General features: G+C 35.4%; 3 protein-coding genes across 7 annotated transcripts in view; 2 read left to right on the forward strand and 1 right to left on the reverse strand.

Annotated features, from left to right (window-relative positions):
• Nucleotides 1–1,131: 1,131 nt before the first annotated feature.
• LOC132602649 (protein PHR1-LIKE 3-like) lies at nucleotides 1,132–1,942 on the forward strand. Its single transcript, XM_060315451.1, has 2 exons — nucleotides 1,132–1,254; nucleotides 1,348–1,942. The coding sequence occupies exons 1-2, from the start codon at nucleotides 1,213–1,215 to the stop codon at nucleotides 1,741–1,743; spliced, it is 438 nt and encodes a 145-aa protein (XP_060171434.1). The 5' UTR covers nucleotides 1,132–1,212; the 3' UTR covers nucleotides 1,744–1,942.
• Nucleotides 1,943–5,761: 3,819 nt separating this feature from the next.
• LOC132604408 (uncharacterized) overlaps nucleotides 5,762–24,906 on the forward strand; it is a 43,486-nt gene continuing 24,341 nt past the window's right edge. The window contains exons 1-5 of one of the 5 annotated variants that reach the window (XR_009568717.1): nucleotides 5,762–7,074; nucleotides 7,845–9,247; nucleotides 12,561–12,653; nucleotides 12,755–13,031; nucleotides 14,547–15,185. Coding sequence is in view for 3 of the 5 variants with exons in the window: in XM_060317903.1 (XP_060173886.1) it covers nucleotides 6,465–7,074; nucleotides 7,845–9,247; nucleotides 12,561–12,632 (2,085 nt within the window). In the remaining 2 variants the exon portion in view is untranslated. Of the gene's footprint in view, nucleotides 7,075–7,844; nucleotides 9,248–12,560; nucleotides 12,654–12,754; nucleotides 13,223–14,546; nucleotides 15,186–24,906 lie in introns of those variants that run through there. The other 4 variants (XR_009568718.1, XM_060317903.1, XM_060317904.1 and 1 more) reach the window with 4 other exon arrangements.
• On the reverse strand, nucleotides 14,145–23,699 carry LOC132601954 (uncharacterized). The gene is made up of 12 exons (XM_060315001.1): nucleotides 23,021–23,699; nucleotides 19,683–19,832; nucleotides 18,948–19,097; nucleotides 18,764–18,811; nucleotides 18,324–18,371; nucleotides 18,138–18,173; nucleotides 18,019–18,054; nucleotides 17,777–17,881; nucleotides 17,178–17,279; nucleotides 16,477–16,764; nucleotides 15,481–15,809; nucleotides 14,145–15,133 (listed from the first exon to the last, which is right to left on the reverse strand). Exons 1-12 carry the CDS (start codon nucleotides 23,697–23,699, stop codon nucleotides 14,477–14,479), a joined length of 2,628 nt encoding a protein of 875 aa, XP_060170984.1. The 3' UTR covers nucleotides 14,145–14,476.

A 24,906-nucleotide genomic window follows, 5' to 3' on the forward strand; every position in this document is an offset into this window, starting at 1 on the left:
AAGACTAGTCTGATAGGAGCCCATTTAGAGTATAAACCCATTAGAATTTCTCTCTTTAATTGATGAGGGACAATTGGCACATATCAATCAATGACCTTGCGGCCCCTTGCATGGATCGATTGGCTATGATACCAATGATGCAATTCAGGATTCTGCAGAATGGAAAGTAGCAATCGAGAGAGCCTAAAGAGTGAAAGCAGTGAGAATTACCCTTGAACAGCTACACTCAAAGAACCCTAATTGGATACCAATGGAATAATAAAAGAGAGGGAAGAGTTGTATCACTTTAAGACTGAAAGCTATCTATTATAGACAGTGACGGGGCCAGGATTTCCGCCGAGGGAGTTCAAAATATAAAAAAATAAACATATGAGGAAGCCTAAGGGGGCGGCTCCGCCACTGATTATAGATGCGATTACTCGACTATATAGGCAGGGCAGATTTGGGAGGGAAAGTTAGTTATAACTAACTTTAAGACTGGTCAGGTAACCCAGTCCATGTGCAGCTCACTTGCCTACTAACAGCCTAACTAACTTCTAACAACTAGTCCAGCTAAAGAATTAACGATAGAATAGAGTAATGGGATTTAACTGCAAAGAATACGATGAACCAAATGAATCCAGATCATAACATGGTCGGTCAAGCCCGCTGCGTTTTTTCCCAAAAAGCTTCACACTTTTCAGCGTATATCTACCTTATACGTGGTTTCTTTGTTTTATCAGCTTCCAATGTGGGACTTTCACCTAACACTTCCGATCTTTAGTGCCTAGTGATCAAGATGCTTCTATGGCTGGACATATTTCTGGTAACCAAAAGTGGAAAAATAAAACGCATTCACCACCTGTTCATATTAGTCACATTATACTGAATCTTGCAAAGTCCATTCTTCAATGCAATCCCAATCTTCAATCTTTTGAGACAAATGAGCTGGCCTTTCACATGCCAAAAGCATGACTGTATGTTTCGGCCAACTGTCGAAGCATATTTCTTTTTCTTTTTGTTCTCTCTTTTTCTTTTTCTCCTTTCTTAACTTCTGAGGTTGGGGAAGGGACTCTAAAATCTCAGAAGGATGCATTCTTCCGAGTTCTGTGTAAATATGAATATAAGAGCTGGTTTGGTTTGTCAAGTAAACTCAGAATAAATAGTGTCATAATTTGTTAAGGTGGCTGAGTTTTATGCCTTTTGAACTTTTGAACATTTTTCATCTGTAAAATGTCCAAGTGCTATACAGGCTTTCTTAACTTGGACCAAATGGTAACGTCATCTCTTTACTAAGTTTTTATATGAAGGTTAGTTTATAGTATGTTATTATGATCAAACAATTTTTTTCGTGGTTTGTTGAAGTAGGTACAGCGCCGTGTCCAGCTTCGTATTGAAGCACAGGACAAGTATTTGCAAACAATTCTTGAGAAAGCATGTAAAGCTCTTAACTACACGGCCGTGGAATCTACTGATCTGGACGCCGCCAGCGAACAGCTTTCTGAATTGGCAATCAAAGGTGCCAGCAACTGTGATGGGATTGTCACAGTTTCTTCATTACCTGAAATAGTTACAGGTTTTGAGAACAAAAATGCTTCCGATATGCCTGCTAGAATTGGTGACTGCTTGCCATCAAATAGAAGCCTGGTTTCTCCCACGCGCATCGGTGCTCAAAAGAAGAGACCACGAGCTTTTGCTAATGGAGATGCCTTGCCAGTGGAAAACAATATGGCGCAGGTGCAATGGATGATGACTAATTCTTGAGTAAAGTCGATTATATGAATCTTTACTATCCATGTCGATCTATTTAAGCTCATTGCAGTTCAGTATTATATAAAATGTTCTTCTCCCCCTATCTGTTTTATCCAGAAAGATGAGACATGTTGAATTTCACATGCAACTTGTACATTCTTTATGTTTACTTGTTTGTATATTCTAAGTTAATCATTTCAAGTACCTTTTATTAGGAAGATCATTCATCTGTACTTGACTGTAGGACTTCCTAATGACTATGGTTGGAAAATACTATTGGGCCGGGTCCACTCATAAGTGGTGTTAGTCAACCCCTTAGTTAGCATTCAATTTAAACATTAAGAGTTCGTTTGGTTGGAAACAAGTTATCATAATTTATCCTAAGATTAGTTATTTCATCCTTTTATAGGGATAAAATAACATTATAATCCCGAGATAACTAATCTCGGAATTAGTTATACCGTGATTTAATCCCAATAAAATATGGGATAAACTCATCTCAAATATAATCTCAAGATTGTTTATCCTTATCCCTCATACTAAACGAGCCCTAACTGATTCCTTATAAATGCACCACTACGGGCGCAGGGGAAAAACTGCTTCGAGTGGCGATTTTATGAATGAAATCTCTGTTTTGGAAGAACCGCCCCATTTTGTCACAAGTATACTTGCAGCTGATCAAAGAGGAGAAGCTAAGCAGCGATTAATACCAGCTGGAAATACAACTAGTCATAGTATAGCACCTAGTTCTAGTCATAGTGTGGCACTTCGTTTTAATGTAATTTCTTATTCGCCACTTTCTCATCTTTTGTGTACTACTGGCACATTGGGTTTAGACGGGCCACTGGCCAACTCTCCCTGTATTAATATTTAGTTAATATTACGTTTATCTTTCCTTACCCAAAAAAAAAAAAAAAAAAACAAGGAAAAAAAAGAATTTTCCTAATGTCTCTCGTGGAAGACGCGCCAAGGGTTAGCTATAGAAAAATATTCCTTGCATCTTTTAAAGGAAAATCTAGACTATGGAAACCAATTTGTGATAATCTCTACCTATCGGTAATTCAAGTAGTAGTTGAAATAGATCCGTTTTGGCAAGGAAAACCCCGTGTTTAAGGGAATGTTTGAATATCATGAAACAAAAGAACATCTACTTTTTAAATTATTAAAAGGAAAAAAAAAATGATTGACAAGAGGGTAAACAATGAAACCACTTACCAATAATTGCTCATTAAACTAGGATCATGTACCATATTGATTAAGTTGCCAATTCTCATTTATACTGGACAGTCAAACCTCTCTATAACATTATAGTTGGGTCCGAATTTTTTTAGCTGTTATAGAGAATGATTGTTATACACCTATAACAACATTGACATTTGAATAATATTTCATTGTTACATGCAAAAAAAGATGCATAAAATTTATTTTTTTAAAATTTTTAGTTGTCAAATTTTAAGGTTAATCACAGTTTGTATAACGAAGGAAAATCCTTTAATGATGAAAATATATACATTCATGTAATATTCTTTATCATAAATAGGGTATTAAGTATCACATATTTGGTCAAAATATCTATACATATTATTGGTAATCATAGATAATCAATATTTCTAAAGATGGTAATTATTATATTACTAAAAAAAAAGGAAGATAGCTATTATATGGGGGTAATTTTACAAAGAACGTACTATTATAAAATTAATTATTGTTGTTATATGTAAAGTGTTGTTAAGAGAACTAAAATATAACATAAATAATCGATTTAAAAAAAAATTGACTGTTATAAAGAGTTGCTGTTATTTGTGAATGCTCTTATAGAGAGTTCTAACTATATAAGTATGATCATAATTCATCAATCAAATCTATTGTTCTTTCCTTTTTAGAGAAACAACAAACATTAAGCTGAATCAATTTTGTCTTCTCTCTGACCAAAATAATATCAATGCCAATAAATCACGATCCACATTTAATATAGTTTTGAGGAAAAAAAAAGACTAAAAAAGACAATATGTATGTAGTTATCTAAAATAATTGTTCTACAACAATTTATGTCGGATTGCTAGATATTTTTTCTACTGGGAGAAGAAAAGAAAACGGCGTGAATGCAACAAAAGAAATGAAACACTTTGTCTTATATGTCATCACTCTTGGCAGTTCATCTTATCCACTTGACGAAACTTATGTATTAAGGATCTTTTGATTTGAAATATATGAAAATTTAATCTCGATATAAAATATTGAAGTACAGGTATAATGTTTGGTATAACAAATACAATGTCTGGTTTGTTATATCAAATTCCGTATATAATTTATGTAGAATTTGATGCGTGAAGCCTAACAATGTATTACTAATTGCAATAAGACATTTGAAAACTTGTGTAATATTTTATGCGAGATATAGAGGATATTTTAAGTGTTTGTTGGCTTTTAATTTTTTTTTCTACTTTTAAATAAGTTAAAAGTTAAAAATTTATTATGGATTTTAGCTTATAAACTACTTTTAAAAAGTCAATTCAAACACCCTTATGTAATGTACGCAGGGCAATAATATGTGTCTTAGCAATATAAGTTGAAGTCGTGTACTGTTCATCACTTTTCACATTATTATTCTAAGAAATATAAAATACTACTATATCATCTGGTTTGCATGGTCTCAAACGTAGCTTTCACATTTATAAGTGAAAAAAAAAGTTCATAATTGCAAGTAGTAATAGTTCATCATGCCTTTCTCTTTCTTCGAGGTTGGGAAGATAGATATTTAATCTTCTCAATTTAGTTGTTAGCTGAGGCTTATAACTCGTTTGGTCAGCTAACCAAGTCGTTAAATTGACATTAGTCCAAAACTACAAATGTTTCACAAAAAAGTAGTCAGACTTTAGTGCAAAGAAGGAATTAGCCCGCAAAATTTGAAGTCAATAGATTCTTAGAAAGTTGCGTTAAGATATAAAAATATATATTTCAATCCTATAATATTTAGAAGCAATAGTAAACTTATTTGTGTGTGACCTATATTTAATGTGTTTGAGCCATACAAGCAGCCATTAATGTTTTTTTTAAGACAAACTGTTTATATCACATTCCTTGGGTGCGACCCTGCGCTGAATCTTGCTGCGATGCTTGCGCACCCCTTTTTTTTCTCCCAATCTTATTATAGTAAATATATCGAGCCAAAGGTCTATCATAAATAACCTCTTCTCTCAAAGTAGGGGTAAGATCTGCTTACATTCTGTCCTTTTCAGACCCTATTGGATATGCTGTTGTTGTATAATACTCACTCCGTCCCAATTGAAGTGCCTTAATTTGACTAGACACGAAATTTAAGAAATAAATAAAGATACTTAAATTGAGACAAATCAAAAATAAAAGTAAGACACTTAAATTAAAACGGAGGGAGCAGTATAACTTTTTTAAGTTGTCATCAACGACCATGCACTTAATATAATTAAATAGGCACCTCTATTTAACGTAAGATATTTAAATTGAAACGGAGAGAGCAGTATAACTTTTTTAAGTTGTCATCAACAACCATGCACCTAATATAATTAAATAGACACCTCTATTTAACGTAAACCCATCACTCTGATATAATAAAATGTTACTAGTATCAATCTTTATTATTCAAAAAGGAATAATAAAGAAACTAAAAAGGCTCTAAGAGAATGTTTGGATTGATTTTTTAAAAATAGCTATAAGTTAAAAATCAAAAGTTTCAAATAATTAATTTTTGACTTTTAACTTTTGACTTATTTTTATACTTTTTAAACTTAAAAATAGACGCTTAAAAATATCTTTTATCTTTCCCAAACATTACAAAAACAAAAATGACCTTAAAAAATAATAATAAATGCTTAAAATGAGCCACCCTCTAAAATGGATAGAAGTTGGCTACTATAATGATGACAATAATTTACGCACGTGGTATCTCCAGAAGCTACAATGAGCCGACAATAACATGACTAATAAAAAACATACTGCCATCATACGACATCGTTTAATCCTTCAAGAAAACAATATAAACATACAATACAAAATACTTTCACCTGTGAGGGAAAAAAATAAAATAAAAAAAATAAAAAATCCTATGATCAAACCAACACGAAACATTCATTATTAAGGTACCCAAACCAAGAAACAACATTTTCCACTTATAAAAAATTTAAATCTTTTATGGGATATTTTTTTTCTGGTTATTTTGATCTTGGGTTTTCTTGAAGGAATCAATTAGTGATCTTTTAGTGGAAAAAGTTCAAATCTTTTGCAAGTTTATTAGGAAAAAGGGTGACCCTTTAATTAGTTTACTAGTAAAGTTATATTTTTTGTGCAAGTTTATCAGGAAAAAAGTGGATTCTTTACTTTGTTTACTAGTAAAGTTAGATTTTTTGTGCAAGTTCATCAAGAAAAAGGTGACCTTTTAATTAGTTTACTACTAGTAAAGTTAGTATAATTTTTGTGCAAGTTTATCAGGAAAAAGGTGATTTTTTACTTTGTTTACTAGTAAAGTTGGAATTTTTACTAGTATTTTGGGGTAAAAAATATGGCTTGTGAAGGTAGTTAGAATCAATTGGTGATCTCTAAGGGAAGAAAGTTCAAATCTTTTGCAAGTTTATCAGGAAAAAAGTGGACCTACTAGTGAAGTTGAATTTTTGTGCAAGTTTATCAGGAAAAAGGTGAGACTTTTTTACTTTGTTTACTTGTAAAGTTTGAACTTTTACTAGTATTTTGTGGTAAAAAGAATGGCTTGTGAAGGTAATTATATGTGGAGTTTGAGTGGTATTGTGGCAGCTTTTGTTGATCTTGCAATAGCATATTTCTTGCTTTGTGCAGCAACAGTAGCATTTTTAGCATCAAAGTTTCTTGGTTTTTTTGGTTTGAGATTGCCATGTCCTTGTGATGGACTTTTTGGTACTTTCCCAAATGGGAATTTATGTTTTCATAGACTCTTGATTGATTTCCCAGCTGAGAAAGTGTCCAATGTTCAACTCTCTATAAAAGCAAACTTCCCTTTTAATGGTAATACTATTTTGGGAAAAGACGAGAATTGTGATTTGAATTGGAGATTAATTGGTGATAAAGAGAATAGTCTTCATGGGTATCTTGAAATGGGTGATGAGGATGGTTCACGTAATTCAGTATCGGATGCAAGAAAGTCACATAATATTGCTAGGATTGAGTTGAGTCCAAAGGGGAAAGGGGTGATGAATCAGAGACAAAGAGGAGGGATTCGTCGAAGAAGGCGTAAAGCAGCTGTTGATTATGGGAGATCTTCATCAGTTTCATCATATGACCCTCCATATGAAGACTTTCCACTAAGTCCTCCATCCCCTCCCAGTACCAATAAAGAAGGTGATTGAATAATCCTCCATACGAATGCTCTCCTTTGAATTTTGATGGTTTAGATGTCCTTGAAGTTTTTTTTTTCTGTGAAGTTTTTTTCAAGCTTATTATTGCATCCTAAGCTGCCCCGGACTAGCTCGGGATTGAGGTGTAGTAGTAGTTGTTGTTATGGTTGCTTCCTAATGCTTTTGGGTGTTGTTAGGAGCCCTTGTTCCGCTGATAAGGGAAGAAAATCTGGAGACTTATTGGTTTTTGACTTAGGAACATGTGTGTGCATCTTTTATTCCAGAACACAATGTTGAGATATGAGATGCATTTCCTTTGTATTGCACTAACAAAATGCTTTATGCCACTTTTTCATATTTCTGTATGGCTATGTAACTTAAACGTCCCTTTTTGGTTGTAAATGGTATTCAGAAATTGTTATTTTACTATAAATCAAATGCTTCAACGCGAGTATTTTGCTTCTTATGCCAAAGAATTTTTGGGTATAATTTGTTTATGGATAAAAGAAAAGGAGGAATTTTTGGTAACATTCAATTTGTTGAGCAGAATCAGTTACTTTTCAGTCAAATAACCATGGCAAAAAGAGCATACAACAGCAGCAACAACCTGAACTTCAACCCCAGACTAGTTGGGCAAAAGAGAAGATGCCTCAAATTAAATATTGTCAAGTTTTTAATTTCCATGATTTGTAGCCTCCCGTATTTTACCTAACGTCAAAGCCTTGGGATTCTAATATGTATCAATCTAAGTGCTTCTCTTCGTGGTGAATATAGATGGTGGCAACCCTCCACTGGTTATGAGATTGGACCACAGAGACAGCCTTGAATTGAATGGACTTCCTGATGAAGTTGAGCACATTGAAAAGAATGTTGCATCTATTGGAGAGCTGAAGCATAACGGCCAACTTGTTTCCGGCTTCAATGAGGAAAACAGAACAAGACTCTTGGAACGAGCCTTAGAACACGAACAAGAAGCTCGAGATGCTCTTTGCCTTGAGCTTGAGAAGGAAAGAAATGCTGCAGCGAGTGCTGCAGATGAGGCTATGGCTATGATCTTACGTCTACAAGAGGAGAAGGCATCTATTGAAATGGACGCCCGGCAATATCAGAGATTAATTGAAGAGAAATCTGCTTTTGAAGCTGAGGAAATGCACATTCTAATGGAGATCCTGATGAGGACAGAAAGGGAGAAACACTTTTTAGAGAAGGAGCTTGAAGTATATAGGCAGATGACTTTTCTTGGAAATGAAGAATCAAGAGTTGATAGTGGGAATGTAGCGGATGCTTCATCTGATCCTAATGAGGATCCACTTCTTATGCTTCGGCAGATTAGTGCATCTTTTGACAAGGCACCGATTCACAGACAGAATAAAGATGTCAGCTCCCAGAAGCAAATTGACTTGGCAGTGTCCTCTTATAGCAGCCAAGAATTTCAGGAGAAAGAGATGGTGTTTACAGTTAACAACTTTGGTATGCCACCAGCGAATAGGCAAATACTGGACACTTTCTTGAAACCCCCTGAGGCAGGCCTTTCAAAACAGAAGCTTCCTGATCATGCCATTTCGCTAGAAGGGGAAGTGCTAAAAGAAAATTCAGATATGGAAAGACATGACAGAGTTTTGAAGTATCATGAGACAATTGGATATCAGGGATCAAAATGTCCATGCAATTTGACCTTGGATAAAGAACCTCAAGTTCATGATGTTCATGTGATTGTTGACGGGTTCAACTTTTGCAATGATGTCAATAGTGGTGAATCTGGGAAAACTAGTCTCCCTATTGAAGCTTCTCCTACACAGGATGTAATTAGGGATCGTCCAAGTACTAGCACGTCTAATAGTCAAATGGATCTTAAAAGCAGTTCGGACACTGCTTCTGCGCTTCCGCCAGTGGGCCAACGTAGTAAAACTTTGCTATGTGATGCGCGGGGAAATCCCATGTCCTCAGTAGACAATGAAAGATTGAAAATTGAATCTGAATTGGGACGGCTTCGAGAGAGGTTAAAGATTGTGCAAGAGGGAAGAGAAAAGCTTGACTTGACTGCAGAGCATAGAGAAAGAGAAAAGATGCAGTTAAAGCTTTTGGAGGATATAGCACGCCAACTTCACGAGATTCGGCAGCTTACTGAACCTGAGAAGGCTGTACGACAGGCTTCCTTGCCTCTGCCATCCTCCAAGGTATGAGACTTTCTTTTTTAGGTATGAGACTAGCATGTGCAGATCTATTATGTTTGTGATGCTTAATAAGTTCATACATATATCTCTTAATTATATAAGTTCATACATATATCTCTTAATTATATGCCTGGAGGTGAATTGTTTTTCTTCAACTTTGAGTTTACTCTTATGTGCCAAGAGCACTATGAATGTAGAAATGTTCAAATCATCTTTAAGGAGTAATTCATATTAATATTGTCTTTGCATTGTCACTGAAGTGTGATGTACAAATGAATGTCAACAAGTCATCATGTGATCATTTACGTCGCGACCTCTGCTTGGAACTTTTTTGAGCATGGCTTCGTGGTCATTTTTTGTGTTGAACTTTCTTGATTGTCCGCATAGGATCACTCCAAATTGGTCATGAAGATCCCGGAATCTGTTTTTCTATGCTATTTTCTATCGTACTTTCAGGCAATTCGCATGGTTTAACAAGCAAATAATTGATATCCTATGATCAAGGATGTAATACTCTTTGTAATAGCTGTCCTCATACCTGAACACATACTCTTTGTAGTAGCTGCCCTTAATATCGTATTAACAATCGAATATGGACGAAATAAAAAACCTCAATTTGATAGGTTTTTTCCTATTCGTATGAATTCCATTGGACCAAGAAATGATACATTGGAAGAATTCATTTTTTTACTTTTTTGTAACTTTGCAGTACCTTCTTTGTACTAGCTTCAATAAAATATCATTACCTTATTAGCAGAAGGGAAATACCAACAGGCCTTCTTTTTTCTTGGTACTAGCTTCAATAATAAACAGAACCAAGTATTTACTGGATTTGAGCATCATTGGACATCAGAATGAATTTGGAATCTGGTCAACAACAACATATCCAGTGTAATCCCACAAGTGGGGTGAATTTGGAATCTGGTCATCATTCATTAAGAATAAAGTTGTAGGCAGTAGAGAATGGTTTTTACTATTGAGTCAAGTCTTTTGGGCCCGCTCGATCTATAAATTCTTCATCATTGACTCATTTTATTTTGGAGTACTAAACTTAAGATTTGTGTAATCAAGCTCTTTTCAGTCCAACAAAACGAGTTTCTTTTGTTTGTTTGTCATTTGAGATGTTTTAGTGAAATGAAGTAATGAGGAAAAATGAAAAAAAATTTCGTCATAGGTTATACTCCACTCATATAAGTTGCAATTGATGGGTGTGACTGGCAAGTGTAACTATTTAACGAAGAATCTGGAGTAGACTGCGTAATGCTAGATTGTGAATGAGTTGATCAATTCTTCTAGGCTTGAATTTGATCTTTGTGGAACTTGAATGGTACTTCCAAAGGTTTGGTGCTCATGACAAATTGCTTTCTTTAGTAACATCTAGGGTGTGTTCAGTATGGAGGAAATTTACAATTTTCCCATATTCGGTTGGTCAAAGCTTTTGGAAAGCATTTTCTCTAGGAAAAATAACAACAACAAACAACAACAACCCAGTGAAATTTCACAACGTGGGGTCTGGGGAGGGTAGAGTGTACGCAGACCTTACTCCTACCGAGGTAGGATGACTGTTTCCGAAAGACCCTCAGCTCAATAAAAAACATAAAAAGAGGTCAGATAAGGCTAAGAGATTCAAAGCGATATGGAAATGAAGTAACGCAAGCGACACAGATAACATAGAATAATCAAAACACAGGAAATAACAGATAATAGCATAAATCAGAGCACAAGAAATTATACTACGATAATGCGACTACTAATAAGACAGGATAATGAGACTATCTACTAGCCTTCTACCCTAATGTGGGTCCTCCAAACCCTCCTATCTAAGGTCATGTCCTCGGTAAGCTGTAACTGCGCCATGTCGTGTCTAATTACCTCTCTCCAATACTTCTTTGGCCTACCCCTACCTCGTCTGAAACCATCCATGGCCAACCTCTCACACCTCCGCACTGGGGCATCTGTGTCTCTCCTCTTCACATGCCCAAACCATCTCAATCTCGCTTCTCGCATCTTGTCTTCCACCGAGGCCACTCCCACCTTGTCCCGAATATCCTCATTCCTAATCCTGTCACTCCTGGTGTGGCCACACATCCATCTCAACATTCTCATCTCAGCAACTTTCATCTTTTGAACGTGAGAAATCTTAACTGGTCAACACTCCGTCCCATACAACATAGTCGGTCTAATCACCACTTTGTAGAACTTGCCCTTAAGTTGTGGTGGCACCTTCTTGTCACATAGCACTCTGGAAGCAAGCCTCCATTTCATCCACCCTGCCCCAATACGATGTGTGACATCGTCGTCAATCTCCCCGTTGCCTTGCATAATAGACCCAAGATACTTGAAACTACTTTTCTTTTGGATGGCTTGGGTACCAAGCCTCACTTCCAAGCCAGCCTCCTGAGGTGCTTCACTAAACTTACACTCTAAGTACTCTGTCTTGGTCCTACTCAGTTTAAACCCTTTAGACTCCAGAGTTTGTCTCCAATCCTCCAGCTTAGCGTTAACTCCGCTACGAGTCTCGTCGATCAGGACTATGTCATCCGCGAAAAGCATACATCATGGCACTTTACCTTGAATTTGCCGCGTCAATCCATCCATCACCACGTCAAATAAAAACGGACTAAGAGCTGATCCTTGATGCAACGCCATTACAACTGAAAAATGCTCTGAGTCTTCTCCTGCTATCCTTACTCTGGTTTTGGCTCCCTCATACATGCCCTTGATCACCCTAATGTACGCCATAGATACACATTTAGCCTCCAAGCATCTCCATAGGATTTCTCTTGGAACTTTGTCGTAAGCCTTTTCTAGGTCGATGAATACCATGTGTAAGTCCCTCTTCCTCTCCCTATACTGTTCCACCAGTCTCCTCACAAGATGGATGACTTCTGTAGTTGAGCGTCCCGGCATGAATACGAACTGAGGAAAATGACTTCCCTAGTGAAGTGGGGAAAACAAGTTCCACAAGTGACATTCCACATTGATTGTGGCCTTCCCACCCTCCAACACACCTCATCTTCACCCCCATCCCCTAGCCTCTACCGCACCTCCACGTCCACCTCCCATAGTATTTGTCGATTATATACAAATGATTTTAGGTTAATATTTTTTGCTAACTAATGACACAAAAAAATAAGTTTAAACAAAAAAAAAACTTATTTTTCTGGAAAACATTTTCTATGGAAAAGATTTTCCTTCATACCGAACACATCTTTAGTACATTATGAGTGAATATTTGACCTTATTTATGTTGGTATTTTTCGCATTCGAAGTGTAGTCTAGTCACCATTTGTTCTATCTTCATCTGTTCCTTAAGCATAGAAGTAATGGCATGCAATTGTGTCGCAGAGCATGTCAAAGAAAAGGCGTTCTCGAAGTGTCTCTGTAGGAATGCAACATAGCTCTTGAGGTATGGTAAATCTACACGACGATTAGTTGATTACTAGAAAGTTCTCCCTTGTGACTTCATTAAACTTTTGAATTGTGAATTTACCTTTAAACACAATTCAGGGGTTCAAACGGTTCGGAGCTTGGAGTTCCTAATGCTGAGCCTCAATAGTTCCATCACATTTACTCGGATCCGGGGAAGACGATCCAAATAATATACCCCGTATTGTTTTTTGAAGAGATGTTGTGCAGCCATTTGAGAACACGTTTTGCTGGGAACGGCCTCTCTAAAGTATGCAGCTGATGTTAACTGGATAAGAAGAAAGGTTTTGACTAAGAAAGCACACCATTGCAAAGGTTTTGACTATGAAGGCACACCATTGCTATAGTCCCGCTGCTGGTAACAACTTATCACTCTGCTATTTTGTTGATAGCGTTCAAATGTAAGGTCCTTGTTGTTTTAAACCTCTCTGTTGTATCTTCCATCTTTTTGTGGATCATTAGATGGTAAAGCACTGAATGCTAGCTGCTGCTTGTACAAAAATTTCTATATTTTGTTTCTAATAATATTATAGTGGGCATGTTGAATAAGTCCTAAAGTACTTATTGAGGATGTGTTTTACCTATGTACATCGAATTAGAAGCCAAAAAGCTGTAACCTTCAGCAAGCGTGGCCTAGTGGTACAATGAATTGGGGGAGAACCATGAGGTCTCGGGTTCAAATAGTGGAGGGGAAAAACACTACGTGATCTCTTCCCATCTGCCTAAACTTTGGTGGGCAGAGTTGCCAGTTACCATCATTGGTTTAGTCATTTAGCACATTATCATTAGCAAATAGCATAAGACATGAAACCTAATCCTATATTGTGTTGATTAGCTCATGCATCACATGGGTAAAGAAGTACTAGACCTTGGGTCTAAACTCACGGTTATGAGAAATATCTTTGCATCTCCCTACTTTCTATTTTTACGCTAGTGATGGCTCCTAAATACATGTCCAGTATGTCATTTATATATTTAATATAAATTCCCTTCTTCCCCAACTCCCACCAAAGTACCTTTCTAGGTACTCTATCATACGTTCTCTCTACGTCAATGAACGCCAATCTTTTTTCCCCTCGCAATAAACTTCCATCATTTGTTATGCGTCACTTTAGCCATGGTCTTTCGGAAATAACCTCTCGATCACTCTTTAAGTGGATAAGCTATAATCCAAAGTAAAGAGAGCTTGAGCAAGGTTTGCCGTGGAGTAATCTTTTTACTTGCATTTAAGTCATATTTGATAAAAGTGATCCTTGAAAAGCTGAACTTTTTCTTTATTCAATAGGATTACAAATAGGATAATACCTTTTCCGTGCTGTCTAGGTATGATAATCCGATCTGGTTCTCTGTCACTCTTGTAGTGTCCCTAAATCTACATTCTATCAGTCTTTCAGTGGACAAGCTATAATCCAAATTAAATAGAGCTTGAGCGAGGTTTGCCGGGGAGTAGTCATATTTGGATAAAAAATGATCCTTGAAAAGCTGATCTTTTTCTTTATTTAATAGGATCACAAATAGAATATTACCTTTTTCATGCTATCTAGGTATGATAACTTCCCTAAGACTCCCATATGTTCACATAAATTATCAAACAACATTTAGAAAACAAGGTATATGAAATCATGCAACAGAAGTGTAAGTTTATTCAGGATACATAGAAAAATGATAGCTCCACCTCGCGCCCTCTCAACGAATAAAATCTTTCTTGAACTTGTCATCTTTTGACACAAACCAACCTAGTCTTATTTGGAAACTAAAGTAGGAAACCGTGCAACGCTTAGCTCTTGTCATAATTTCTCTGTTTTATTCCTCCTTTTCTTTACCTTCTTTCTTCTGATCTGCTACTGAGGAATCTGTATAAAACACCTTATAGCTACGAAGAGGCCGCTGTTCGATGTATGACCTTATGAGATCAACATAGAGAGGGAATTGATTTAATGCAAAAAACACCACGGGTATGCATGTTGCCGCATATATTGGAAATGCCGTATTCTTGAAGTTGTCAAGGAGGACAAAGAAATGGGCAGCACAGAATGAGATCAAGATAGCGGTTATTGATGCAAAAAGCGAAGTTAATCCAAGGAGCAACTTTCTTGGCAAGTCTTTCTCGAATTTATTGTGTTGGCATCGAGATGTGAGGATAGCCAAGAAAAACACCAGGGCCGTGACAGAGAAGCAAAGAGAAACAAGTGATGATATAGAGAACACGTTAAAAGCAGGTTGATTTTCAAAGTTTGGATAGCCACTATCATTGGAACCGCCTGGGATTTGGGAAGATGTAGCAAATGCAACTGTAGCAATCAGTGCTGCAACGACAGAGAATGAATTGGCGGTTGTGACGAGCCATTTAGTTCCATCTTTGAGTAACGTTGCATGCGTATTTATGAGGACCTGTCTTGGTGTCTGACCTTTCTTGTTATAACGAACATATGACTGTCGTGGCAAAGTTTGCTTGACATACTGCATTATGATAAGAAAATCTTTACATGTTAGTGTATTTTTTTGATGAAAATTTACATGTTAGTGTATTCAAGTTAGAGATCATTACGGTCCAATGTCTTTTTGGGATATAACTTACAAAATAACCAGCAAATGTAGAGATTTTGTGTATTTAAGTATAAATATACATATAATATGCATATTGTATATGTAAATATACATATAGTATACATAATCTGTGTATATGTTTTGTATATTTTTGTTAACGCCAGTCATTAATTTTGGCCGACATTCCAAAAAAGGAAAAAGCCCTTTAAAGATAATCCTTTGTGATGTGAAGAGATGGTTGGATGTTAAAGATCTCTTACCTTGTACCACTTCCTTTCGCCTTGCAACTGTAGAGCGGAACCAGGGATGCGCCACACATCCAAGTTCTGGAGCTTTGCGGCTAGGTGCATTGCATTGTTTCCTTTTTTATCCACCTGATAAAACACGTACTCTGGATACTTTTCTCCTATTAACCAATTATAGACCTCTGTTTGCCTATGCTCTACAGCCAAAAGCAGTAGGTTCTTCTCTTCAGAGTCCGTATCTTGAATGGCTATTGGGAAATTTTTAAGGATCATCTTTACCATCTCTACGATACCCATCCTTGATGCCACTAATAAGGGTGTCTCCTTGGTCGGCTTGGACAACTCTGTATTTAGAACTATAGTTATTCTAGTTGCTTTTAGCGAATGTATAGCTTCTGATTTATAGCCCGTTTAGTCAAGCGTCTCCAAGATCAGAAGTGTTTTTTTTTCTCTTAAAAAGAGTTTCCTTTTTTCCCTTCAAAATAGTGTTTTTTTTTCCTTTTTCAGAGTTGAGGTATCTGATTAAAATTTCAGGAGAAGAAAAAGTGTTTTTGTGTAGAAGCAGAAGCAAAAGTTGTTTTGAGAAACTGAAAAAAGTAGATTTTCCCCCAAGTATTTTTTTAAAGCACTTTGGAGAAAATACACTTAGAAGCGCTTTTACTTTTTAAGGCTTGGCCGAACACTAATTGCTGGTCAAAAGTATTTTTCAAATTAATTAGCCAAACACAAACTGCTTCTCATCAAAAATACTTTTTGTTTTCAAAATAAGGTGATTTTAAAAGTTTGGCCAAACAGGCTATCAAAATAAGATGATTTTAGAAGTTTGGCTAAACAGGCTATATAATTGGTGTAAAAAGAAGAAAATTGATCATAGTTTGGAAATACTAGAACAAATTTTCAGCATTTTTACATGATAGATATTGAGTTGTTAAAATTGCAAATTCTTGATGACACATAACGAAGTTTTCTGTGCCACACAAGTACTACCGGAAAGTAAAAAAGATTCATTACCGGACTTGTGATCATCTTTCTTTTTCCCATCTGTGCTTGAAGTTGGTGATTGCTTGGTCTCTGCAGTCTTACTCTTGTCTTCGTCCTTTTTATTATCATCCTCAGCTATTAGGGGAGGTTCTACAGGAGGTGCAGTGAGTTGACTAAGGTGGTCCCTAACTTCTGGCTTTCCCCCTGTACTTTTAGTGAATTTGTAACGTTTTTCTTTCTGAATCAGCAACTTCATAATTTGAAATGCCCTTGTATGTTTCTTTTTTGTTTCCTCTAAATTTTTAATCCTTTGGAGTCCTGCATGCAACAAGATTTGAGACCTGATGTCATGATGTGGAAAGGGAAAAAAAACAAAGAGAGAGAGAAGAGGCAAACTAAGTTTCAGAAATTAGTTCAAATTTAAAATGTGAAAAAAGATGGGACGGGTGAAGGATCATTTATGAGGGTCTAGGCCTTTGAATTTGTCAAACCACCTTCTTTCTTTCTTTGTCGTAGAATTTTATGTTCTAATCTACAACTGTTAATGTTTGTTTGGGAAGGAAGAGAAAATATATTAGAAAGTGTGGAAGCAGTACATATATCAGAAAGGAATGAGAACTACATTCTTCAAAAGATTAGTAAGTCTGATTCTTTTAGAATTATTATCGTTGCACTCAATAGTTAAGAAATCTATGCTTAATAAAAGAGAAATTTCTAAGAATAATTCTTACCAATACCCAATACAACTAGCACAATCTTCATTAGACATTTGAGAAACTCGATAAAGATGCTGTAATTGGGTGGAAACAACTTGCCGTTTACCTTCTCTTTAGCTGAAATTCCAAAGATTAGTTGTTAGCAGAAACATGTTGGAGAATTTTGTGTATTTTTTTTATCAATGTTCTTCACATAGAAAATGTTCACATAACTTGGAAACAAACTAACAAAGGAGCTCAATGCTTTTAGTTCGACAGAAAATCAGTATGGTCGTATATTTTGTTGACTTTTTGCTAATATAAAATCTTATAGTGGGTAGAAAGTAGGTTCACATTAGTTGTTCCAGTAGTATCTGGATAGAAAAGAGAATTAGTCTTTGAATGTGTAAAATTCTTAGTTACAAAGTGCCAACATTTAAACAACACTCTCCTGAGGAGATGCTCAAATCTTTTGGTAGTTCATTGTCAAAAAGAGATTGGTGTACTTCTTAACTCGACAAGAATGAGTTAATAAATCGAAAGGTTCCCGCATTATCACACACACATCTTCTTCTTGATATTTTATGTGCATGTTTTGATGAATTATATCTAATCATCATAGTTTGAGGTAATACCTAGTTTACACTGCAGTATATGCATGCCTGTACATTCACATTTAATCGTGCATTCACATTTAATCGGAGGATTCTCGGGATCATATTGACAATTGCTTTGATGGTCTAGGTGTGAAGAAAAAGAAAAATAAGTTAGTACCAGTAAGAGTTATCCTCATGGAAAAATATATTTCATAGCTTTTGCCCCTTAAGTAACCTGCTTAAGTGCACATAACCTGATAGGTTTATTACACATCACGTACCTTGAGACATCTTGTCTTGATTCATGTTAGTAGTATCTGAATAGAAAAGAGAATCAATCTTTGAATGTGTAACCTGCTTAAGTGCACATAACCTGATAGGTTTATTACACATCACATACCTTGAGACATCTTGTCTTGATTCATGTTAGTAGTATCTGGATAGAACAGAGAATCAATCTTTGAATGTGTAAAATTCATAGGTTTTGTGTGCATGTTTGGATGAATTATAAGTAATCAACTAATCATCATAGTTTGAGTTAATATTTAGTTTCAATTGCGGTATATATGCATGTGTCTGCATTCACCTTTATTTGAGGGATTCTCGGGATCATTTTGACGATAACTTTGATGGCCTTGGTGTGAAGAAAAAGAAAATTAAGTTAGTACTAGTAAGAGTTATCATGAAAAAAAAAAATCATAGTTTCTTGCCTCTTATATATGCTCAAGTCCACATAACCTGAAAGACTTATTACACAATTACGTACCTGGAGGCACCTCCTCTGGATTCACATTAGTTGGTTGAGTAGTATTTAGATAGAAAAGAGAATTAGTCTTGGACCATGTAAAATTCTTAGGTACGAAGTGCCAACAAGACACTCTTGAGGCGCTTGAATCATTTGGTTAAACGCTCGAATCATTTGGTTAAACGCTCGAATCATTTGGTTAACTCAACATGAATGAGTTAATAAAGTAGAATGTTTCAATATGAGTTAATAAAGTAGAATGTTTCTATCTGATCACGTACCTTTAGACTTGTTCTCTTGACGCCCAAAATAATTTTTTTTAATATAAACTGGATAGAAAAGAGAAAATCAGTCTTGGTAATGTAAAACTCTTAGGTAGAAAGTGCCAAGAACAGTCTCTCAAACACTTGGTTAGACCATTTTCATAAGGAGATTGTGCTGTAAATTTGCTATAAATCTACCCACCTCGAAATTTCTGAATCTGATACCGAAGTAGTTCCAAGAACTCCACCAGTGTTTTGTAGTTCTCTGGGAGATTCCGACCGTGTTTACGTTTTAAGTCTTCTTTGCCTTCAGCTTCATATTTCATTAGCTCTATCTCTTTGATATTTATGCCTGGGAAAAGAATCCAATATTAGCTATATAACCTCCACAAACGATGAACGTGAACCAACATGCAAAGGTATTGGATGTTTATGACTTACAGAAAACAGTAAATATGCTAGACTGAGACAAAGGATAAAGAGACTTCTAATGAACAACATGGAAATTCGCATTGGGTGGTGTAAAAAACACCGGTGTATATAATTTAAATCCATGATAAGAATGCTTATCTATGCCAATCTTTGACAAAAAAGACTGTAGATTTACACAACAACAATATACCCAGTGTGATTCCACAAGTGAGGTCTGGGGAGGATGAGCTGTACGCAAATCTTACTCCTACCTTTGCAGGATAGAGAGACAGTTTTCGATGGATCCTCCGCTCAAGAATAGCTTTCTCAAACAGGTTTGAGAAATATAAGAGCGAAAAGTTATTATGAAAATATCGAAGAAAAAAAAAGTATTGACGACCAAAAAAAAAAAAAAAGGAACGAAATAAAGATAGCCAAAGTAAAAGAAACAACAGAAATTGCAGAATAAGATAATGATAGAATAATTGGAGTAATAATATCGGTAAGGAACAGATAGGAGACTTACAGTAGTAGATTATGCTGTCCAGGAATCGAAAATGGCTGCCACTTTTGAATACTTGAGGCATCCTGGAAAGGAAGTGTAGAGGAGACATGCCCTCTGTGTTGTAATAGTTGACAAGTGGCGGATAGTAATGTATTATCTGAAAAGCCACCTCTGTTACAAGAGAAGTTGTTAATACTACTATCCTGTTCTATAAAAAAGAAGAAATTATTAACATATACAATCACCTCTGTATAACAACATTTCACTATAACATTCATGTTTTCTGTTGAATCAATCTTTCATTTATGTTATATTATATGTTATCTATAACAACAAAAAAATATCTAGACAAAAAATGTTTTGTATAACAACATTTTGTTTATTTTTTTTTATAAAAATAAAATATATGAAACAGTTTTTTTTAAGAGTGGGGGGAAGGGGGATAAGAAAAAGTTCCTCACTTTTTATATTTTCTTATAAAAGTAAAATAAAATATATGAAATAGAAAATGTGTGCATGTGATGGGGGTGGGGGAGGGGGAGGTAGGGGACAGGTAAGATTTTTTTTTTTTAAGGGTGGGGGGAAGGGGGGGGGGGGGGAGATAAGAAAAAGTTCCTCACTTTTTATATTTTCTTATAAAAGTAAAATAAAATATATGAAATAGAAAATGTGTGTATGTGGTGGGGGTGGGGGTGGGGGAGGGGGAGGCAGGGGACATGTAAGATTTTTTTTTCTTCCATTTTTTATAAAATTTTTACAAAAGTAAAATGAAATAAAGGAAATAGAAAATTCGGGGTTGTGGTAGTGGGGTGCGTGGTGGTAGGTGGGGTGGGTTATGGTTGGAGGTGAGTTGGTGTGTTTTTTAAGGATCGGAAAAATATTTTCCCATAAATTTTTATGAAAAACATTTTCTTCTATTTTGAGGAAAATGAGTTGTTACTGGGCCTAGTGAATTCATATATGGGTACCCATATTTTACCTATATTTGCCATATTTTTATGTATTGAAAAGAGACTTAAACCCATATTTATTTTTTTCATCAGACTTAAACCCATAATTATCCACCCGAAATATGCGTGACCTAACTCACTAAAATATGGGTAAAATGGGCTAATATTCTAAACTGAAAAGGACCAAATATACCCCTGTACTATCGGAAAAGGATCAAACATACCCTTCATTATACTTTGGGTCCAAATATACCCCTACCGTTATACTTTGGGCACACATATATACCCCTCCACCGATAAAGTTGGCCAATCTCCACCCCCACCCCCCGGAATATCACCGATGGAGTTCTTTCCGGTGACTGCTCCGGCATATACCTTAATTGCTAAGTTTTGGCCTTGTAAACATGATGTTTCCATTGTTGAATGAGACGAAATATGTACCTGGTCGTAATTGTTTCCATTGCATTTTTACACTATTAGATTTATCAGAAAACTAGAAAGATTGAATCTTTTTGCAGATTTTCGAACGCCACCACTCAGCAATTCAAGTTTGATCTTGAAAAATTAAATTCATTAGAAAAGTTAGAAGGATCACATCTTTTTGCAGATTTTTAAATAACCTTTTGAGTTGCGCATGCATATAAGAATTTAGAGAGCCCCCGTAGCTTTAACGACTCTCATTTCTGACCAAACCACCTTTTAACGCCATTCTCCATTTTACTTTTTTTTCACATAGTTAATCTTCCAAAAGGTATCTAATTTGGAACAGCAAACAAAATTAATTATTAATCACTGGACTATTAGTAAACGTGTCAACTGATGAAACATTTTATGGTGCTATATGAAACTAAGGGGTCGTTTGGTGCATGGTATAAGCTGGGATATCCCAGTACTAATTTTTTGTACCATGTTTGGTAGAAGATATAAATTTATCCTGGGATAAATTTATACCTTGTACCAAACAAGGTATAAAATGCATCCCATCCCAAGAAGATGGGATATCCCTTCTTATCCCACTTATATTGGAATTATTTTATACCATCTTTTAGATGGTATAAAATAATCCCAATAGATGGGATAAATTAGTCCCGGGATTATAATCCGGGATAATTTTGACTACCTACCAAACGACCCCTAAAAGTGCAACAGCTGGGATACCAAAATCCTTTTATGTTTTTCGGAGGTGCCATTGTGAAAGATGATACGGAAGGAGTTGGGTAAAATTGAGTTTAGTTAGTGGGTAAAATTCATTAAAATATTAATGTTAATGTGGGATTGAACTTCATCTTAGTCAACTTTAACAATGAAGGGATATATTTGTGCTCAAAGTATAATTGTAGCGATATATTTGGACCCATAGTATAACGAAAAATATATTTAACCCTTTTCCGATGGTAAAGGGGTATATTTGGCCATTTTCCGTTTTCTAAATATGGTTTAAAATTGCCACCTCTAAAAGAGATTTGATTCCATATAATTGAAATGGATGAAAATTATTTTCACCCTCCAATTTTACTTTAAAAATCAAACTTCCCCCTCTATTTTAAACAATAGACATTCGCCCCCCCCCCCCCCCCCCCCCCCAACCCAAATCCTATGCAATGACTATTTCACCCTTTTTTTTTGTCAATCCTTAATTTATGTATACTTTTTTATATTATACTAGGTATTTATAGATTCTTATTTAAGCTCATTAACATTATAAGTAGAATAATACTTTCATGAATTTGTAACAAAATCTAATGCTATTTTTTATGATTGTTATTTCAATATTACATGCAATAAGTATGTATATATGTATGCACATGCATCTGTGTATATTTAAGTTTCACTTCTCTCTTATTCTCTATTATTTATATAAATAATCAGTTTTGATTATCACTAATGAAATATTTCTTAAATTATAGTAAAATTCATTTAAAGTTTAAATAAATCATTTTTTAAAATTTGCCTCTGTTTTATTATTGATTTTGCATTACCTGCATATAAGTATATTTATAAAGTTATTATGACATGTTATTTTCACTTGTATAAATAAATATTAAAGTTTTGATTTTTTAAAAATATTTTTTTGTTTATTCTGCTAATTTATTTTATTATAAAGCATCATTAACTTATATACTCAATTAATATTTCTCACTTTTTTCTTCGCTTAGAAGATAATATTTATCTTTTATAAGAAATTTGTTACATGAATTGAAAAAATTAAAAATATCATGATTTTATAGAAGAAATAAAAGAAGACAAAAGTTGATAATGTATAGATAAAATAGGCATTTAAAAAAGTCAATTAGAATAAAGGGGGAAAATATATATATTATTTAAAGTTGAGGGAGAGTTTGAATTTTAAAATAGAGTTGGGGTGTAAATGATTTTGAAGAAAAATATTTGTAGGGGATTGTCTATTACCAAAGTACTCGCCAGAGATGGCGGCGTGTAGAATGTTATCCCCATCTTCCCTTCTACACAGTTCAGTTGGACCTTCTTTTTTTTCATTTTGAACACACTTATGGAGGTAGAGAAAAGCTTGTAGCTTCCCACGATAAGCAGCTATGAATAAGGGGGTTTCCCCTTTTGAATTGGTCTCCCAGATGAGAGTACGGTCTTCTGGGTTTACCAAATACTCAATAATCGAGACAAGTCCGAGTTCTGCTGCAAGGTGAAGAGGTGTGTTCCCTTTTTCATTCTTCTGTTTTAAGATACCCGGTCGATTTTCCTTTGGTATGCTGGCAATCATTTCCTTAATACAAGTAAGATGAGGATGCTGTAAAGAGTCATCTCGATCTGGATGGTAAGAAGAGATGGCTAAGTGAAGAGCAGTATCTTCAGATTTGGTGAGTTTGGATTCATGGACAGACTTGTATTTGCTGTACAGTTCGTGAACTTTTGTCCAATTTTTCTCCATTGATGCATTAAATATTTCATCTTCAATTGTTGCTTCGTACTCAATGTCTATCTTCTCTACATCAAATATTTGAACTTCAATTGCTTCGTCCTCAATGTTTATCTTCTCTACATCAAATATTTGAACTTCAATTGTTTCGCCCTCATTGTCGATCTCCTCTGTAATTTCTATGATTCGGTCCATTGGCACTACTTGTTTTTGCAGATTGTGTTGATGCCACTCACCATCCACCAATGGATTCTATATATACTGCTAGGAGAGACGTATTGTTGACAAATATTTCTTTACAAGCCTCTATGCTGGTGCATGTGTAATGGCTCTTCTAGTACCCAAAGTATTAAAGAATCTAATACTCCTTTACTCTGACAGTGTAAGATAACTTTTGCCACTATCATATAACCTAAAAGAAAATTTAGCTTATATACATCAACAATATAGAAAAATTCACAGTATCAATATAAAAGAAATGTTTTACGCCGTCAGTGCACTTAAATTAAACTAAGTGAAATTAGTGATCCAAAAAATAAGGCAGATAACCTCTTACAACAGGTTTTAGGTAACCTAATATGAAGATCTTACATATTTTTCGTGCATATAAGTTAAATCCATTATTAGCCAAAAAAAATGCTTGTTGGCTGATTAACCTTAGACACGGTTAAATGTAGGTCGAATACAGTTGAAATTGTGATACATAATTTACCTAATTGAGTCTTCAACACACTCCTTCACGTGTGGGTATGGGTCAAGCATGTGAAAATTCATAAGAAAAAAGGGTGGCAGTGAGACTTGAACCATGCCTTTTGCTTTCTCTATACCATGTTGAATTGTGTGACCATCTTACCTAAGAATTTAAGCTATTACAAAGGTTATACTTTTATTTACTTAATTATATCTTTAACATTGTCAAGTGTCCCACATTGGTTGAGGAACCGAGTTGTGTGTCCGACAATCCTCACGTCGTGTACTAGCTTCTCGGGTTAGGCTGTTCACATGATATTAGAGCTAGATCCATATGTATTCCTTTGTTTACCTAATGTTAGGATTTTATGTGATGTTTTCAATGCACAAGATGTCCAGTCCTAGGCATAAGGGGAGGGGCGCTAGTGCTAAGTGTAGAGGCAAACCCAGATTTTAAGATGACGGGGGCACCATCAAAGGAAGATGCACGTTAGTCAAAGCATCAACTTCAAATCCTGCTAATCACAATGTCCTGCAACATCGCATCATTTGAAATTTTGTTACACCCATAGAAACAATGTAAAATAAATATAAATGAAATGGCATAATTGTGTAGAGCTCACTCGCTGGGCTGGGGGTTTGGTGTCAAGTTATATAGGTTAGGCCCCTGTTCGAAGCCTACCGGCAACACGTTTTGTTCCTTTTTTTTCCT

The sequence above is a fragment of the Lycium barbarum genome, chromosome 7 (assembly GCF_019175385.1).
Source record: "Lycium barbarum isolate Lr01 chromosome 7, ASM1917538v2, whole genome shotgun sequence".
Classification (NCBI taxonomy): domain Eukaryota; kingdom Viridiplantae; phylum Streptophyta; class Magnoliopsida; order Solanales; family Solanaceae; genus Lycium; species Lycium barbarum.